The sequence below is a fragment of the Sciurus carolinensis genome, chromosome 18, assembly GCF_902686445.1.
Source record: "Sciurus carolinensis chromosome 18, mSciCar1.2, whole genome shotgun sequence".
Lineage (NCBI taxonomy): Eukaryota > Metazoa > Chordata > Mammalia > Rodentia > Sciuridae > Sciurus > Sciurus carolinensis.
The window spans coordinates 41246665-41266947 of NC_062230.1; the positions used below are offsets into that span (position 1 = coordinate 41246665).

The 20283-nt window shown below is 44.0% G+C and overlaps 1 protein-coding gene across 5 annotated transcripts in view; it reads right to left on the reverse strand.

Moving 5' to 3' along the window:
* The window catches only part of Rab11fip3 (RAB11 family interacting protein 3), a 70324-nt gene extending 50395 nt beyond the window's left edge, over positions 1–19929 (reverse strand). For 3 of the 5 annotated variants that reach the window (XM_047533160.1, XM_047533159.1, XM_047533157.1), the window contains exons 1-2: positions 19277–19929; positions 19057–19110 (exon numbers count right to left, since the gene is read on the reverse strand). In XM_047533160.1, coding sequence (XP_047389116.1) covers positions 19057–19110; positions 19277–19600 — 378 coding nt within the window. In that variant the 5' untranslated portion in view covers positions 19601–19929. The remainder of the gene's footprint in view (positions 1–19056; positions 19111–19276) is intronic. The other 2 variants (XM_047533161.1, XM_047533158.1) reach the window with 1 other exon arrangement.
* Between the last annotated feature and the right edge of the window lie 354 nt (positions 19930–20283).

Below are 20283 nucleotides of genomic sequence, written 5' to 3' on the forward strand. Positions count from 1 at the left end.
GGTATTGTGTTCATCCACACCATAAAAATAAATAAATAAATAAACCCTGACTCCTCATCCAAGCAGCTGTAGCTCTAAGGCCCAAGACAGCCTGGAAGTCACAGCATGAACACTGTGTTCTGCCACAGTTAGGCAAGTGAAGAGCAACCACAGTCAGAGGTACAGGGCAATCTCCTAACGAAAACACAAATGGCCAACAAAAATGGAATATCCCAGAGCTACAAAACCTAAGTCACCTGTAAGGACTTTGTCACTATGAAAATATTCACACAAAAATACAAAACAAAAATGGCTAAAAGATTGTGTGCTGACAGGTTTCATGGAGACCACCTTCAGGCAAGAAGCTGCGAAGGCACAGAAGAGTATGCCACCTGCTTACAGGTTCCTACCTTGTGCCGCTTACAGCACCTGTTCTACTCAGATCACTGGGCCTTGGGGAACTAGTGAGGAAAGACACAACTGCCAAGCCCAGTGTGTCAGGTGGACATGTGGGATGTAGAGAAGGGCTCAGGTGCAGCTGAGTGGGCTGTGCTCAGGCAGATATCCCCTGAAAGCCCCCTGGAAAACAGTATCAGACAGACATCAACATTCTGGAAAATGAACAGGAAGGGTCAAGTGGGCATTGCACATGGACAGTGACCAGCACAAAACCATAGGCCCAGCCAGGTTCAGCAAACAGGGTAGGCACCAGGTGTCACCTAGCATCTGCACAAGGTTCTCCCAGCCTCCCCAGGCAGTGGCTGCTCCACCCTACAAGGCAGAGTCAGCCTAACCAGAGGTGCTCCCAAGGCAAGAGGCCAGTGCCACAGGGGTAGACAGGAACCTACCTGGAAGAAAGGACAGCACAACGATAGAAGAGTCCAAGACCCACGCTGACCCACACCCCACGCAGACGCCAGGACAGCTGCTGATGGGTATGCAGAAAACCAGTCAAGAAAACAAAGGGGGGATGGGGTCCTGGCTCAGGGGTAGAGCACTTGCCTAGCATGTGTGAGGTACTGGGTTCAATCCTCAGCATCAAATAAATAAGTAAATAAATGTCCATTGACAACTTTAAAAAAAAAGAAAGAGAGAGAGAGAGAAAGAAAGAAAACACAGGTGATTACTAACTCCTGGAAAAGCGAAAGGTTGTACAAGAAAGGAAGTGATCACAGCACACCCCATGAGTTGGCCGTGAGCAAGATCTATAATCAAATCTTGATAGACAGAATGCTACCATAACCAAAATTATGATTAACTCCATTGAAAGAATGAACAGAGGAGAGTAAGTGGGTGTGCCTTCCACAGAACAAGTTGACAGAAATCTAAAACAGAAGACAAATGCAAAGAACATTCAGAGGGATGACCAAGAGCATCTGGGAGTGGAGGTGGATGGTGAGTAGGAGCAGCCTGCTGAGTGGTGTGCTGCACACTGCCTCACCTGAGGGACTTAAATCACCCTGAGTGCAAAAAGAGAGCATGGCAAGTTGAGGCTGGAAAGCGCCACGGGCCCAGGCCTCTGTGTGGCTAGACAAGGCCCTTCTGCAGCCCAGAGGTCTCGAGGCACTAGCCAGGAGGGGCTGATGCCTAGATCGATTTAGCAGAGTTAAGGGAAAAGAATAGCACTGAACAGGACTCGGATTGAAGGCCAACCATGCCTGAGCACTGCAGAAGGAGCTCTCCACAGGCAGCTGGAGACCAGGAGCAGCAGCACTGCAGAGCCCTGGTGGCCCCGAGCCACTGCCGTAGCCAAGCCTGTGCATCACTCTGGCAGGCCTGACATGGGATGCAGGGACTCCTAGGGACCCTGGTGTTCCAGGGAGGGGTGTCCTGCAAGATCAAACAAATCTTGTGGCATTCTGGGACACACTTTGCTCCTCTTCTGCTCACTCTCACAAATGTGCAGCAGCTTCCAGGAGCTCCATGACACAGCAGATGGACTGTAGAATCAGGCAAGGTGCAGCTCTCCTCAGACTGCAGAAATGTGAAACAAGGCCGCTCTCCCCACCAGTTTTATTTTAGAAGCAGTCACATTTCATACAAATGCCATTTGTGTTAACCTGTAATGGGTTATTATTTTTATTGATTTCACTCATGTATTTATTGCAGTACTGGAAACTAAACTCAGAGGCACTCTAAAGCTACAGTTCAGTCTTTTATTTTTTACTTTAAGATAGGGTCTTGCTAAGCGGCTAAAATCTTGCTAAATTGCCCAGTATGGGTCCAAACTTTGAATTGTACTGCCTCTATCTCCTGAGTAACTGATATTACAGATAAGCAGCACCAAACGACAACATCATTATTGTTTTTTGATGCTCAAAATGTCTCGGTCTGGCCAGGGGGAACCCCTCTAGGTGGTTCTTTTGCTGATATGTCTCCATCAATTTCTGGTCCCTTTCTTGTTTTCTGGTACAAGAAAATTTGCACTTACCTCAGACTTTGCCTGCTGAAAGCCTGGAATAAGTCATTTATTTCTCTAAGGATTTGGTACACAACACCTGGATAATAGGTACATGTCACTGAACCTAGACCTGCAATATTTTTATAATCAATGATACGGACACTTCCAACTTAAATCCCAAGACCACAGGGTCCTTCCTCATCTTTTCTATACCACATTTTTATCTCCTTTCTCCAAAAGAACCCTAATTCCCAGAATCAGTATGTTTACTTACCTGCTCTACCCTAAAACACATGGGAAAGAATTTTAGACTGGAAACTTGACATGGCTATCAACAACAAACCTACTATGTAGCAAGTTTCTTTGTGTTCTTTGGAAGTATTCTACTAATCCTAAAGTACTATGTCCAAGTTGCCTGAGTTACTTTTTACAATAGGGTCATGTTACTAATTCAACATACTTTTAGGTTAATTCTGTTTCAATTTGAATTCAATTTTAGATTTTTTTCCTATCATCGCCATTTTAATTAGTTTTGACTATGTAGAATATTTGCAAAGATCAAAACCCAAAATTAAGTCAAAATTATTTAAAAGGTATTCTCAAAGGAATTTCATTCACATTCAGAAGCCATACACAGTGCCCCTATGTACCCAGGTGTTACTTTTTGGAATTAAGTTTCTGGTCTATCCTGCCTGTGTTTGTTTCTTTCTTTCTTTTCTTTTCTTTTCTTTTTTTTTTTTTTAAGTCCCAGGGATTGAACCCAGGGATGCTCTATCACTATTTTATTTGGAGACAAGCCTTCACCAAGTTGCTTAGGGCCTCACTAAACTGCTGAGGCTGACCTTGAATTTGTGATCTGAGTGCTTTAGCTTCCTAAATCGCTGGGATTACAATGCCAAGGCCTGGTACTCTCCCTGTTTCATTTTGCAAAAAGAAGCAAATGTACTATTTCCTCTTCTTTCTTATTTCACATTCTTTCCTCATCATAGTTTTCCTTAGTCTGACCCCACTGGCCCAGCCTTCCTGAGGTGGCCACTGCTTCAGGCAGGATCTGAAGTGAGTGGTCTAGTCTGGAGCATTGGAGTCACAAGCTGTGGCTTCTTGTGCATCCCGGCCACCTGTGCTCCCAGCACACAGGCCTACCCATGGGACTTGGCCTTCACTCCTTGTCTTGTCTTTAACTGGTAGTGTTAACCATTTTAAGTGCACAGTTCCCTTTCACTTCCACGGAACAGCTCTCGTCAACTGCTCCCAAAACCACCTTCTACACTTTTCTCTGAGGAATCATGATCCCCACTCTGCTTCCACACAGATGCACTAATGTGTACCCCCTTGTCCCTGTATCCTTGCCTCCTCCGAGTTTACGGGAAGGCCCCTCCATATTCTCTACCGCTACACCGTTCTCTGTTGTGTGGATGTATCTTCAATCATGAGATCTGGCTGGGCATCTAAATGGCTTCTGTTTTACAGCAGATAATGCCGTGGAGGCACATCTTCAGGGTAGATTATTAGGCATGATATTGCTAGAACAAAAGGTAAACTCACACAAACACTGAGAAATTCTGCTGCACAGGGGCAGTGGGCATGAACAGCTCTAGGAACCTTTAGAAAACTTGTATAAAAGTTTATAAAAAATCATCAAAAACAAAGCTGGGAGCTGGGGTTGTGGTTCAGTTGTAGAGCGCTTGCCTAGCATGTGGATTGTGGATCAGTGGTAGAGTGCTTTCCTCGAGTGCATGAGGCACTGAATTCGAACCTCAGCACCACAAAAATAAATAAAATAAGGGTATTGTGCCCATTTACAACTAACAACAAAAAATTTTAAAAGTTTAAAAAAAGAAAAAGAAAAAAAAAAAAAAAAAAGCCAGGAACAGTGATGCATGCCTGTGATCTCAGCAACCAGAGAGGCTGAGGCAGGAAGATCACAAGTTCAAGACCAGTCTGGAACTTGTATCAAAATAATTTTTTTTAAAAAGGGCTGGGGGTGTAGTTCAGTAGTAGGACACTTGCCTAAGCATGGACGAAGCCCTGGGTTCAATCCCCAGCACAACAACAACACAGATTACTTAACAAACTAGGTTGCCAGAAGCTGTTCATCCCTGAATCATCCTTAAGACATGGGTCAAAACTGGGTTTCATGAGCTATGGTTGTGGCTCAGTGGTAGAGCACTTGCCTGGAATGTGTAAGGCCCTGGGTTCCTCAGAACCACATATAAATAAATATACTAATTAATTAATTAACTAAGTAATTAATTAAAGGTCTATTGACTACTAAAAAAATTTTTTTTTAAAAACTGGGTTTCACATCATCTACCTGCAAAAGCTGAGGGCAAAAAGAGCTAGAACAATGTGCAGTGCACATATTCACTCCATTTACAGCTAGCAATGCTCAAGTACTAGTTGGCTCTGGACCTATCTCAACTTGGACAGGCTTAGAGCATCCATCCATGCTACAAGGCACACAAAGCATCCCTGAAGAAAAAGGGTAGCCCATACTCAAGGCCACTACATTTGCCAGTGCTCAAGGAACATAAGAAAGGCTGAGGAAACAGGATGGCCCTCCATTCACAGCCAGGACCCCTGTTCAACATCAGCTGAAACAGAAACATGAAATCAAGAACAAACAGGGCACGGTGGCACACACCTGAAAACCCAGCGGCTCAGGAGGCTGAGGCAGGAGGATCACAAGTTCAAAGCCGGCCTCAGCAAAAGCAAGATGCTAAGCAACTCAGTGAAATCCTGTCTCTAAATAAAATATAAAAAAGTTGAGATCCAAGATGGCGAACTAGAGGGAGGCTGAGTTCCCTGTCGCTCCATAACTCGAGGTTCAAGCAGAAGATATCTGTTTCTTGATGAGGCAGTTTTTGCTGCTTATCGTTCCCCTGCTGTTTACCCCATTTGTCTACTGGGATCACCTGCAGTCTGCCAGCATATGGACACCTTTTTGAGTGCAGATTGCTCACTGGCACCTACCATGCGCCATTGCCCTGCCTCTTGAATGTCCATCACCTACCTTTCACCTATCCATCACCCACCACCCAAGGTTCACCTCCCAATCTGCCGACAGCAGTCAGCAAACTGACCGCAGACTGCCAGTGGAGTGCCAGCTGTCTGCTGTTCCCTGGAAGTTCACTGAAACAGTACCTCCAGGTTTGGTTACACATGGTTGCCGCCATTTTGAAACAGCCAGGACTCATAGGACCCCTGGCCGAACTGACTGAGTCCAGTCTCCAGGATCCCTCAGCCCGACCGATCACTCCCTGCCTCCAGGGCCCTCACATTAACTGTTCCCCACCACCAGGACCCCCAGACCGACTAACTGTGCCCTGTCACCAGGACCATCAGACGGATTGATTGGACCCCGCCTCCAGGATCCCCCAACCAGACCAACCACACCCCACCTCCAGAACCCCTGCCTGACCAACTGCACCCCACCTCCAGGACCTCCAGCCGATCACACCCACACCCTAAGCTGCAGCTCCCCATTTGCCAACACATTTGGAAGCCAGAGTGGCCATCTTGGATAATCCTGGAAGCCATATCTCCCATCTTTAGGTGGGGCAAATCCCATCCTGAGACACCTGCTGGAGTCTGGAAGCTCATTGTCAGGTACCTCTCATGCATCAGGCTACTGAAGACTGGGAGGTCTGAATACTATGACTGTTATAGTGTAGATTTTCTTTTTTCTCCTTATTGAACAATTTTAAGTTTTTATTTCTTTTCTTTTCTTTTCTTGCTTTTTCTTCTGTTTACCTATTCCCTCAGAGTTTCTTTCTCCCTTTTCCCATGCTAACAACCAACTTCTTTTGATTACACTTCCACTCTTCCTATTATCTACAACTTCTATATATTCTTTTCTTATCCCATTAACAGCTACATACTACACCCCTCCCCATCCTCTTTGTCCTCCATTAGAAACTGCAGACGTTATTGCAAATCTATTTGTTATACTGAAGACAATAATTGAACTCATTCTGTTTATTTTGACAATATTGTTAATGTCCTCATAGGGGCTATCTGGTCTAGGGTTGCATACTGTCTGAACTGGGCACTGCTAATATTGATCTCACCCTTAAAGAAAAGGTTTTGGAAACCTACAGGGTCACTATAAGCGTATAGGGGGGAAACTGCAATACCCCAGATCTGCACTGCTAGAGGGGAAGATACATGAACAACATGAAAAAAACAAGGGAACAAAATGATCCAAACAAATCTAGATTCTATAGTAATAGAATCCAGTGACAATATGGTAGAAGAAATGTCAGAAAAGGACTTCAGATTATACATGATTAAGATGATTTGTGAAGCAAAGGATGAGTTAAGAGAGCACATGCAGGCAATGAATGATAATACCAATAAGCAGTTGAAAGAGCAAGTGCAGGAAGCAAAAGATCATTTCAACAAAGAGATAGAGATTCTCAAAAAAACCCAAATGAAAATCACTGAAATGAAGGAAACAATAAACCAAATAAAAAACTCAATGGAAAGCATCACCAACAGATTAGACAACTTGGAAGACAGAACCTCAGACAATAAGGACAAAATATTTAATCTTTTTTTTTTTTTTTTTTTTTTTTTGGGTGCTGAGGATCGAACCCAGGGCCTTGTGCTTACAAGGCAAGCATTCTACCAACTCAGCTATCTCCCCAGCACCCAAAATATTTAATCTTGAAAATAAAATTGCCCAAATAGAGAAGATGGTAAGAAATCATGAAAAGAATCTCCAAGAACTATGGGACATCATGCAAAGACCAAATTTAAGAATTATCGAGATTGAGGAAGGCACAGAGATACAAACCAAAGGAATGAACAACCTATTCAATGAAATAATATCAAAAAATTTCACAAGTCTGAAGAATGAAATGGAAAATCAAATATAAGAGGCTTACAGAACACCAAATGCACAAAATCACAACAGATCCACACCAAGGCACATTATAATGAAAATGCCTAACATACAAAATAAAGATAGGATTTTGAAGGCTGTGAGAGAAAAGCATCAGATTACATATAGGGGGAAACCAATACGGATAGCAGCCGACTTCTCAACCCAAACTCTAAAAGCTAGAAGGACCTGGAACAACATATTTCAAGCTCTGAAGGAACATGGTTGCCAACCAAGAATCCTATACCCAGCAAAACTAACCTTCATATTTGAAGATGAAATAAAATCCTTCCATGATAAACAAAAGTTAAAAGAATTTACAAATAGAAAGCCTGAGCTACAGAATATTCTCAACAAAATATTCCATGAGGAGCAAATGAAAAACAACAATGTAGGTCAGCAAAGGGAGGAATTACCTTAAAGGAAAAACCAATCAAAGGAGAAACCAAGTCAAGTTGAAAACTAAAAATAAGCCCAAATGACTGGGAGTACAAATCACATCTCAAGAATAACCCTGAACATTAATGGCCTGAACTCATCAATCAAAAGACATAGACTAGCAGAATGGATTAAAAAGAAAGACCCAACAATATGTTGCCTTCAAGAGACACATCTCATTGATAAGGACATCCACAGACTAAAGGTGAAAGGATGGGAAAAAACCTACCACGCACATGAACTCAGTAAAAAAGCAGGGGTTTCCATTCTTATTTCAGATAAAGTAGACTTCAAGCCAAAGTTAGAAGGGATAAAGAAGGACACTTCATACTGCTTAAGGAAACCATAAATCAGGAAGACATAATGATCATAAATATTTATGCCCCAAACAACGGTGCATCCCTGTACATCAAACAAATCCTTCTCAATTTCAGGAATCACATAGACCACAACACAATAATTCTGGGTGACTTTAACACACCGCTGTCACCACTGGATAGATCTTCCAAACAAAAACTAAACAAAGGAACCATAGAACTCAATAACACAATCAATACCTTAGAATTCACAGACATGTATAGGATATTCCATCCATCAATGAGTGAATTCACTTTCTTCTCAGCAGCACATGGAACCTTCTCGAAAATAGACCATATGTTATGCCACAAAGCAGCCCTTAGTAAATGCAAAGAAAAAGAGATACTGCCTTGTGTTCTGTCAGATCATAATGGACTGAAATTAGAAATCAAGGACAAAATGAAAAACAGAATTTACTCCAACACCTGGACACTATATAATATGCTACTGAATGATGCATGGATAACAGAAAACATCAGGCAAGAGATAAAAAAAAATTCTTAGAGGTAAATGAGAATGATGATACAACATATCAAAATCTATGGGACACTATGAAAGCAGTACTAACGGGAAAATTCATTGCATGGAGCGCATTCAAGAAAAGAATAAGAAGTCAACAACTAAATGACCTAACATTATATCTCAAAGCCCTAGAAAAAGAACAGAACAACACCAAAAGTAGTAGAAGGCAGGAAATAATTAAAATCAGAACTGAAATCAATGAAACAAATGAATAATTCAAAAAATTGACAAACAAAAAGTTGGTTCTTTGAAAAAGTAAACAAAATAGACAAACCCTTAGACACACTAACAAAGAGAAGAGAGAAAACTCAAATTACTAAAATTCGTGATAAAAAAGGAAATATCACAACAGACACCACTGAAATACATAACATAATGAGAAGCTACTTTGAAAATCTGTAGTCCGACAAAATAGAAAATACTGAACACATCGACAAATTTCTAGAGACAAATGCTCCTCCCAAACTGAACCAGGAGGACATACACAATTTAAGCAGATCAATATCAAGTAATGAAATAGAAGAAGCCATCAAAAACCTACCAAAACAAAGAAAAGCCCAAGACCAGATGGATTCTCAGCCAAGTTCTACAAGACCTTCAAAGAAGAACTCATTCCAATACTTCTCAACGCATTCCAGGAAATAGAAAAGGAGGGAACCCTACCAAATTCATTCTATGAAGCTAATATTGCCCTCATACCCAAACCAGGCAAAGACACATAGAGGAAAGAAAATTTTAGACCAATGTCCTTGATGAATATAGATGCAAAGATCCTTAAAAAAATACCAGCAAACCGTATCCAAAAACACATTAAGAAAATTTTGCAACAAGATCAAGTGGAGTTCATCCCTGGAATGCAAGGATGGTTTAACATCCGTAAATCAATGAACGTAATCCATCATGTCAATAGACTTAAGGATAAAAATCATATGGTTATTTCAATTGACACAGAAAAAGCGTTCATCAAAATTCAACACCCCTTCATGCTCGAAACACTAGAAAAATTAGGGATAGTAGGTACATACCCTGAACATTGTGAAGGCTATTTATGTTAAGTCCACGGCCAACGTCATTCTTAATGGAGAAAAACTGAAAGCATTCCCTTTAAAAATGGGAACAAGACAGGGATGCCCTCTTTCACCACTTCTATTCAACATCGTCCTTGAAACACAAGCCAGAGCAATTAGACATACTAAAGAAATTAAAGGGATATGAATAGAAAAAGAGGAACTCAAGCTGTCACTATTTGCTGATGACATGATTCTCTATTCAGAGGACCCAAAAAACTCCACCAGAAAACTTCTAGACCTCATAATGAATTCAGCAAAAAAGTAGGACATAAAATCAACACGCATAAATCTAAAGCATTTTTATACATAAGCGATGAAACATCTAAAAGGGAAATCAGGAAGACAATTCCTTTTGCAAGAGCCTCAAAAAAAAAAAAAAATACTTGGAAATCAATCTAACCAAAGAGGTAAAAGACTTCTACAATGACAACTACAGAACGCTGAAGAAACTGAGGAAGACGTTAGGAGATGAAAAGATCTCCCATGTTCTTGGATAGGCAGAATTAATATTGTCAAAATGGCCATACTTCCAAAGGTGCTATACAGATTTAATGCAACTCCAATTAAAATCACTATGACATTTCTCATAGAAACAGAAAAGGCAATCATGAAATTCACCTGGAAGAACAAAAGACCCAGAATTGCCAAAGCAATCCTGGGCAGGAAGAGTGATACAGGAGGTATCACAATACCAGACCTTAAACTCTACTACAGAGCAATAGTAACAAAAATGACATGGTACTGGCACCAAAATAGACAGGTAGACCAGTGGTACAGGGTAGAAGACACAGAGACATACCCACATAAGTACAGTAACCTCATGCTAGACAAAGGTGCCAAAACCTTACAATGGAGAAAAGATAGCCTCTTCAACAAATGGTGCTGGCAAAACTGGAAATCCATATGCAGTAAAATGAAACTAAACCCCTATCTCTCACTGTGTACAAGACTCAACTCAAAATGGATCAAGGATCTAGGAATTAGGACCGAGACCCTTCACCAAATAGAAAAAAAGTAGGCCCCAATCTCCATCATGTCGGCTTAGGACTTGGAAAGGCAGAATTAATATTATCAAATTGACTTCCTTAACAAGACTCCCATAGCACAAGAAATAGAAGCATTAATCAATAAATGGGATAGATTCAAACTAAAAAGTTTTTTCTCAGTACAGGAAACAATCAATAATGTGAAAAGAGAGCCTACAGAGTGGGAGAAAATCTTTTCCACACACACTTCAGACAGAGCACTCATCTCCAAAGTTTATAAAGAACTTAAAAAACTTTATACCCAAAATACAAAGAACCCAATCAATAAATGGCTAAGGAAATGGGCAGACACTTCACAGAAGAAGATATACAGGTGATCAACAAATAAATGAAAAAGTGCTCATCATCCCTAGTAATTAGAGAAATGCAAATTAAAACCACCCTAAGATTTCATCTAACTCCAATTAGAATGGCTATTATCAAGAACACAAGCAATAATAAGTGTTGGTGTGGATGTGGGGAAAAAAGCACACTCATACACTGCTGGTAGAGTTGCAAATTGGAGCAGCCACTCTGGAAAGCAGTATGGAGATTCCTCAGAAAACTTGGAATGGACCCACCATTTGACCCAGCTATCCCACTCCTCAGTTTATACTAAAAGGACTTAAAATCAGCACACTACAGTGATATAGCCACATCAATGTTCACAGCAATTGAATTCACAATAGCTACATTGTGCAACCAACCTAGATGCCCTTCAATAGATGAGTGGATAAAGAAACTGTGGTATACACACAATGGAATATTATTCAGCCATAAAGAATAAAATTATGGCATTTGCTGGTAAATGGATGAAGGTGGAAAATATCATGCTAAGGCCAAGCCCCAAAAACTAAAGGCCAAATGTTTTCTCTGATAAGTGCATGACAATATATAACGATGGGGGGTGGCGGGGAGAAGAGAAGAATGAAGGAACTTTGGATGGTATAGAGGAAAAAGGGTAGGAGGGAGTGGGAATGGAAAAACAGTAGAATGAAACAGACAGTATTACCCTGTACATACATATGATTACATGATGGCGTGAATATACATTGCATACAACCATGGAAATGAAAAGTTGTACCCCATTTGTGTAGAAAGAATCAAAATGTGTCTGTAAAAATAAAAAATATTTTAATTTAAAAAAATGGATGGGGAATGTGGCTCAGTGGTTAAGTTCTTCTGGGTTCAAACCTTTGTACCCCCCCCCCAAAAAAAGGCAAGAGTAATACCAATTTGCCTAAAAATGTGAAATACCCAGACAGGAAAATAAAAGTCTGTCTACTGAAAGAATTTATTTTCCTCCCTCACCATGACACCGAACACATTTAGTCTAATCTACCAGTATCAAGGATTTTTGGAAATTACACTGCAGTTACTATAACTCTTTCCATTAGGAAGTTCTTTTGAAGTTGTGTGTAGTGGTGCACACCTGTAATCTCACTGACTCAGGACGCTGAGGCAGGAGGATCATGAGTTCAAAGCCAGCCTCAGCAACTAGCAAGGCCCTAAGCAACTAAGCGAGACCCTGTCTCTAAATAAAATACAAAAAAGGGCTGGGGATGTGGCTCAGTGGTTCAGTGACCCTTAGCTTAATCCCTGGACGTTCTTTAAAGTTTCTTACCTTAACATGTAAGCATTAGGTAAAGTGCAGTGGAAGCCAGATACCTATCTGGAAGCCAGCATTCCAAAATGGCAGGTACTTGTTTGGTTGCTTTTATTGGTGGGGGGACTGAACCAAGTGGTACTCTGCTTCTGAGTCACATTCCCAGCCCTTTTTATTATTTTGAGACAGGGTCTCCCTAAGTTGCCCAGGCTGCCCTGGAACTCGCAATTCTCCCATCTGAGCCTTCTGAGTCACTGGGAACCACAGCTATACCCACTATGCCCAGCTGCAGGCATCTAGTAACAGGCATTCTTCCAAATATCAATAAAAATTAATAGTCCATCTTCAATAAGCATCTACACATGCTAATTTGATGTTCTATAAAATTATTTAATTTACTGGAAAATCTGAGTTTCTTTAGATGTATTTTAGTTATCAATATAAGTTTTAATTTGAGTCAAAGCAAAAACATGTAAATGTTTTCTCTTCTGAGCTTAATATTTTTTTTTCTAAAGACTGTAATAAATCTTTTTACTAGATTCCCTTTTGTATTGTTCAAAGTTTGAGCCATGTGGAGAAACACTACTTTTCAAAATAATTAAAATAACACCAGCAGTGTAAAAGAAAACTCAGCCAATATCTCAAATAAAACCAACCCCATTACCACCACACCCTCCCACGCACATTCCCAGCATGCACATAGGAAGGAAGACACAAGCATTCCCTCAAGACTTGTTACATGTGTGATTTTCATATTGTACACTTTCGATCAATTCAGCACACTGGTAAGTGCCAGTCTAAGTGAGTCCGGAGTCTCTGTAATTATCACCTTCAAGGACTACACAAGAAATACCTCTTGCCAGGTATTTCTACCATAACTAAGGTTCAGATTGTTTCTGGACTCTAAACAAACTGAGCAAGTGGAAGGGAAGCAAGTGCTGAGCTTGGTGCCCTTTATAGCCCTGTCCACAGTCTCTTTTTGTTAAGTTGGATCGTAAACTGCAATATTCCTTGACAGACAATTCTGAATCTTCCCAGGGGCAAGTAAGCCTTAGACTTCCATTAAAGCATACATCTGAATCAATATTCAAGTGTGCAATCTGAATTGATATCAAAAATCAAACACAGATCAAAAGCTAATTCAAACCTGGCACGGTGGCACACACCTATAACCCCAGTTACTCAGAAGCTGAGGCAGGAGGATCCAAGTTCAAGGACAGCCTCAGTAACTTAACGAGCCCCTATGTCAAAAAAAAAAAGAAAGAAAGAAAGAAATAAAAAGGGTTATGGTTGTAGCTAAGTGGTACAGCACTTGCCTAGTATGTGCAAGGCCCTGGGTTCAATCCTAGTAACAAAAACAAAAATAAAAACAAAAAAACAAGCAAACAAAAAAAAGCAGCTTCCAAGCAACAGACATGGGAATTACATCATTTTTGTACCATATAACATGTGTTACAGGCATCTTAATTTACATATTCTCTGGGTGGTAGGATTACAAGCAATCTTTGTTTTTCTTATTTTATTGGCATCATTTAGCTTATGGGGATCAAATCCAGGGCCTTTTGCATGCTGGGCAAGAGCTCTAACACAGACCCACACCCTAGTCCTAGTTTGTGTTTGTGTGTGTGTGCATGCACCCATAAGCCCACAGTAATGGGGCTTAAGCTCTACCACTGAGCTACAAACCCAGCCCTTTTTATTTTTTATTTTGAGACAGGGGCTCATTTAGTTGCTTAGGCTGCCTTGAACTTGCAATCCTCCTGCTTCAGCCTCCCAAGTCTGGGGTTACAGGTGTAGCCACTGGCCACAGAAAGGCATTTTTTTAGACCCTAACCATGCTGCGATAACCAAAGCCCAAAAAGGAACTTCAACTGCCTCTTGGCAATTCTGTGAACACGCAGGCCAGGAGCTATACACATCTGCTAGCTCACACACGTTCACACACACCACTTCAACTCACAGCCCAGTTCATACACACCCACTCAAGTCCAAAGTCAGGGTAGAGACTGGAAAGAACACTGAAGCAATGAAAGGCACAGTCCAACGTCCCTAGGAACTGCCAACTGCCCGCTGGCAGGTATGCAGGAATGGAAAGCAGGAGACCTAGGTGGATACTCCTTCAGCCCACTCCTACAAGCGTTGAGGAGGACGGGCAAGGCCCACTGAGGTTACTGAAGGGTGCTCAGTGCTCAGTGGCTGTTTTCTGGGAAGGATCAGTGGCTGCTAAAATGAAAAAGCTTAAGTGATGATAAAAATAAAATGTGCAGACAATCTTTAGGGTATAACTAATTCCTTTCAGAAGGCAAAAGAGAAAAGAACCAACCCCTTCCCACATACAGACGCACATCAGGACCTTCACTGTATGACAGCTGGTGGCCACTAGAAAGGCATCAGCCCCTCAGTGGAAGGGCTCCTGTCAATGAGGACTTGAACTTCACACCCACTCCCCAGGCACATCTGACTATAAACCCCTGTGGCCCTTTCCTCCTTCCATCTGCTGATCTCCACAACCTAATGCTGGGTGGTGTCACTCCACACCTGATCCACCAGCAGACATAAGGAAGCCCAAACCCTCTTACGCTGCTCAGAAAGAGGGACATGGCAGCTGTCTGTATTAGAAATGGGAGTCACTCCTATTAAAGATTCAGATAACCCACTTAAATTATTTACAATGCTGCCTTCATAAACAGGCTACACAGAGACACTGGACATGCTGCCTCTGAAAGTTAGACAAAACTCAAGATAATTGAGTTGCTACCATCAAAGATGGTAATGTGACTGGCCTAGGAGTCTCATGCACTCAGTATTTTGAAATCTCAAGGTAGAAAGTACATAAACTTGTGGTCTTTACTATTACCTGGCTTATCTGAACTGTCCCTAGGAATTTGGAAAAGTGAATCTATAAAAAGTGAAACCTTATTTTATATAGATATATACTGAAGTATTTATGGATGAAATTACATGATGTCAGGAACCTGCTTCAAAAATACAGGGGAGGGGGACTGGGGCTGTGGCTCGGTGGTAGAGCACTTACCTAGCATGTGTGAAGCCCTGGGTTCAATTCTCAACACCACATATAAATAAACGAATAAAATAAAGGTCTATCAACATCTAAAAATGAAAAAAAAAATTAAAAAAAAAAAACAGGGGCGCTGCCAAGAGCAGTGGTGCACACCCGTAATCTCAGTGACTCAGGAGGCTAAGGCAGGAGGATCATGAGTTCAAAGACAGTCTCAGCAAATTAGCGAGGCCCTGAACAACTCAGAGAGACCCTGTCTCTAAATAAAATACAACAAAGGATTGGGGATGCAGCTCAGTGGTTAAGCACCCCTGGGTTCAATACCCAGTACCAAAAACAAAAAACAAAAAACAAAAAATAGGGTAGAGGCCAGGCAAAGCAGCATGTCTTTCCTCCCAGTGACTCAGGAGACTGAGTCAGGAGGATGGCAAGTTCAAGGACAGACTCAGAAATTTAGCAAGTCCCTGTCTCAAAATAAAAATAAAAATAATTGGGGATGTAGCTTGGTGATAAAATGCCCCTGGGTTCACAATCAACAAATGGGCTAAGGATATGAACAGACGCTTCACAGAAGAAGATCTACAAGCAATCAACAAACATATGAAAAAATAGTCAACATCTTTACTAATAAGAGAAATGCAAATCAAAACTACACTAAGATTCCATCTCACCCCAATTAGAATGGTGATTATCAAGAATACAAGCAACAGTAGGTGTTGGAGAGGATGTGGGGAAAAAGGTATACTCATACATTGCTGGTGGGGCTGCAAATTAGTGCAGCCACTCTGGAAAGCAGTGTGGAGATTCCTTAGAAAATTTGGAATGGACCCACCATTTGACCCAGCTATCCCACTCCTCGGCCTATACCCAAAGGACTTAAAATCAGCATGCTACAGAGATACAGCCACATCAATGTTCATAGCTGCTCAATTCACAATAGCCAGACTGTGGAACCAACCTAGATGTCCTTCAATTGATGAATGGATAAAGAAACTGTGATATATATATATATATATATATATATATATATATATATACACACACACACACACACACACACAATGGAATATTACTCAGCTATAAAAAATAATAAAATTATGGCATTTGCAGGCAAATGGATGAAATTGGAGAATATCATGCTAAGTGAGATAAGCCAATCTCAAAAAACCAAAGGACGAATGATCTCACTGATAAGCGGATAATGACACATAATGGGGAGTGGGGGGGGGGCAAGAATGGAGGAAGGAGGGACTGTATAGAGGGAAAAGAGGGGTGAGAGGGGTGGGGGGAAGGAAAAAAATAACAAAATGAATCAAACATCATTACCCTGTGTAAATGTATAATTACGCAAATGGTATGCTGTTACTCCATGTACAAACAGAAACAACATGTATCCCATTAAATTAATTTTTTAAAAAAATGCCCCTGGGTTCAATCCACCAGAACAGAAAAAAGGGAGAGGGAAGATTTTACAGATAAAGTCAGACTACTGAAACTGGAGACTAAGCGATGGCTTGGAAGCTCACTAAACCATTTTCTCGACTTTACCACGTGTTTCATTTTTTAAAGTTTTTAAGTAAACTGGGTGTGGTGGTGCATGCCTGTAGTCCCAGTGATTCAGGAGGCTGAGGCAGGAGGATGGAAAGTCCAAGGCCAGCCTCAGCAATTAAGACTCTCAGTAACTTAGTGAGACTCTGTCTCAAAATTAAAAAAAAAAAAAAAAAGACATAGCTCAGTGGTAAAGTACCCCTGGGTTCAGCCCAGGCACCAAAATAAATAATAAATAAATAAAACTTAAGATATTCATTATGAGGGGGAATGCTCCCACTTTTCTCTAAACTAGTCCACTATCAACAATATTTCTAGTCTTTGCTCCTCTATAATGTCTTCTGACTTGGAACTGAAAAAAAGCAAGCCCAGGTGATAATAAAGGCTACTAAACCATACAGAGATACAAAAAACAACCTTTCATTACACTGTACATTATCTGCTCCAAAACAGTAACTAAGGCAGCTCAGAGGAATGGAGAGCTTCTCTCCGCCACCCTGAAGCTCATTCGATTCTGGATACCTAAATCAGCCACCCTGAAAGCTCATTCGATTCTGGATACCTAAATCAGCCTGCACTGCTTCTTCCAAGCAGCTGGAGAAGAGACAGAAGAAGCAAAGATCCCCTCCAAACCCCCACACCACCAAGTCCTGAGCCATGCACTCACCCCTCTTCAAATTCCACCAAGAACCATCAAGCAAAGAATTCTGACCCATTTCTACTTTGTGATTACAAGCTCAGCCCCAAATAGAAATCAAAAATTCATCCCACCATGACTGGTTGGGAAAATTATGACAAAACATGTTTTTAAAGAGAATTATGGAAATCAGTAAGATGAAACTTGGTAGGACATATTCTGTGCCACCACACCTAAAAAGTCAGCTATGGTGAAGAGCCAATAGACCTAGTTCCTTCCCTCCTCTAGCACTGTCTGTGGGTCTTTGGGACAGCGACATAACCTGGGCTTCCAGCTCCTGAGCTGTGAAGTGGGGATGGATCCTGCTTGCCCAGTTCCCACCTCCCAGAACCATGGCATCTACCCAGTGAAAACACAAATGAGTAGTAGGGTAAAGAAAAGCAGATGTGGTGCTGGCCTGACACCTCTGGCTATGTTAAGGAAGCAAGAGGAAGTTTGGGGAGAGGCACATCACCAGGGGTAAGAAAGAAAGGCCTTAAAAATACCTGCACGAGGCTGGGGTTGTGGCTCAGTGATACAGCACTTGCCTGGCATGTGCTCAATTCTCAGCACCACATAAATAAATAAAGATATTGTGTCCATCTGCAACTAAAAAAAAAATTAAAAAAAAAAAAAAACACCTGCACCAGCAACCACAATCCAGCTACCCACACAGAAAGTCACCAGGGACACATCTCTGCCAACTAGACCGACCCAACAATACATTGCAGCCCAGAGCCATGAAGGTGAGCACCAGGCTGACCTCCATACTGATGTGCAGGAGGCTGCAGGTCTCAATGGGTACTGTCAGTACTGGGGGAAGGGGGATATATGGGTCCCTTAAGAGGTTTTTTATTTATTTATGTATCTATTTATTTATTTTGGTGCCAGGGATTGAACTCAGGGGCGCTTAACCAGGGAGCCACATCCCCAGTCCTTTCTAATATTCTATTAGAGACAGGGTCTCACTAAGTTGCTGAGGCTGAGTTTAAACTCCCGATCCTCCTGCCTTGGGCTCCTGAGTCCCTGGGAGTACAGGCCTGCACCACCAAGCCCGTCCCCTTATGAGTTCTTAATGTTACTGTTGACACCCTAGGCAGCAGTGTGTCAATTTTACCTCTTGAAGACTCCTGGCTCAAACACGCATATGTTCTTGAACACCCACTTAACAAATGTTTGCATGTGTGAGAAACGAATAACATGAAAACGAGCAGATCGACACTTCGGGGATTTCCTGCCGCTGATGCAAATCTTTAAAAGCGAACATGGTTTCCTACTTGACGTCTCAGAGTCTGTCACCTCCACCTGAACTCCAGCAAGTGCTGAGGGCGACAGGAAGGGCTGCGTCTTGAGACCAGTGTCCCCAGCAGCCGCAGGCGAAGTGCGTGGGGCCCTGTGCGGGACGCTGTGAGCCGCGCTGCGCCGCCCGGTTGTGCCTGCCCCCTCTCGCAAAGGTGGGCAGGCCCTGGTGCAGTCCTGCTACACTTGGCACCTGCCCTTGGGCTCCCGCCCCTCCCTGCCCTTGCTCACCGAAGGTACAGAAGCCAGTGTGTTTGAATCCTTCAGTGAGCGCCGTCTCCCAGACTAGAAAGGACGGAATTTAGAAGGACCAGTGCCAAGCAAGCGCGGCGGCGGCGGCGCCCTACCCGGGCGGCTCAGGGTCTGCGCCAGCCCAGGGCGCACCCCGCAGGTGCGGGTCCCGATCTCGGGAACACAGCCCCGAGGGAAACCGCGGAAGCCGGCCGGATACCTGCTCTGCTCCGTAGACTGTGGCGAACTGGACGAAATCCTCGATGCGGACGAAGCCGTCCCCGTCCCCGTCCAGGGCGTCAAACACCGCGCGGAGGCGCGCGTCGTCCTCCGGGCCGGCGGCGGGTTCGCCGGGCGGCAGCGGCGCGGGGCTGGGGTCGGCGGACGGGCCGGGTCGCGCCAGCGGCCGCTCGCCCACCGCGCGCGCGAGCGCGGGGCACGGGCTGCGCCGGGAGAGCACGCAGGGCGCGCGGTCCCCCGGCTCCGCGGCCCCGCGCGCCGGCTCGCCGCGGCCCGGCGGGGAGGCCGGCCGGCCCGGCTCCATGCTCCGGCCGGGCCGAGCTAGGCGTGCGGCGGGCGCGGGCGGCAGACAAAGGCGCTCAGGGCGCGGCGGCGGGCGCGGGCATCCCCGCGGCGGCGCGGGCGGGCGCGCGCGGGGCACCCGGGCTGCTCGGGCTGGCGCTCGGGCCCTGCTCCGCCCTCGCCCATCCTGCCCGCGCCTTAGCGGCCCACGGCGCGGCGGCGCGGCGGACGCGGAGCCATGGCGGCGGCGCGGCCGGAGGGCGGAGGGCGGAGGGCTGGCGGCGGGCGGCCGCGGGGCCGGCGGCCGAGCGGAGGCGAGAAGACCCGGCGTGAGATGCTGAGGTACCGGAGTGACGCCGCGCGGCCCCGCCCAAGCGCCTGACGTCAGCACGCTGCGCAGGTCGGCCCCGCCCCGCCAGCGGGCTATAATAGCCCCGGCGCGGGCGGGGCGGGCATGAGTCTTCCCGGGTTGTGGACGTGGCTTTGTACCTCGTCTGCTGTCCGGGTTAGTGCGGGCGTCTGACTGAAGGCGCGGGGTCACTGCACGTGGTGATCCCAGAGAACCAGGAGAGGTGCGCACGCCCAGCTCCCAGGTAGGTGCGGGGAGCGCTGCGCCGCAGCCGCCCAGCAGAGGTCGAGTTGCTGCAGAGGTCGCGCGGGAGGCAGGCTGGGCACCTTCCCGAGTGTGTGGGCCCCACAAATGAG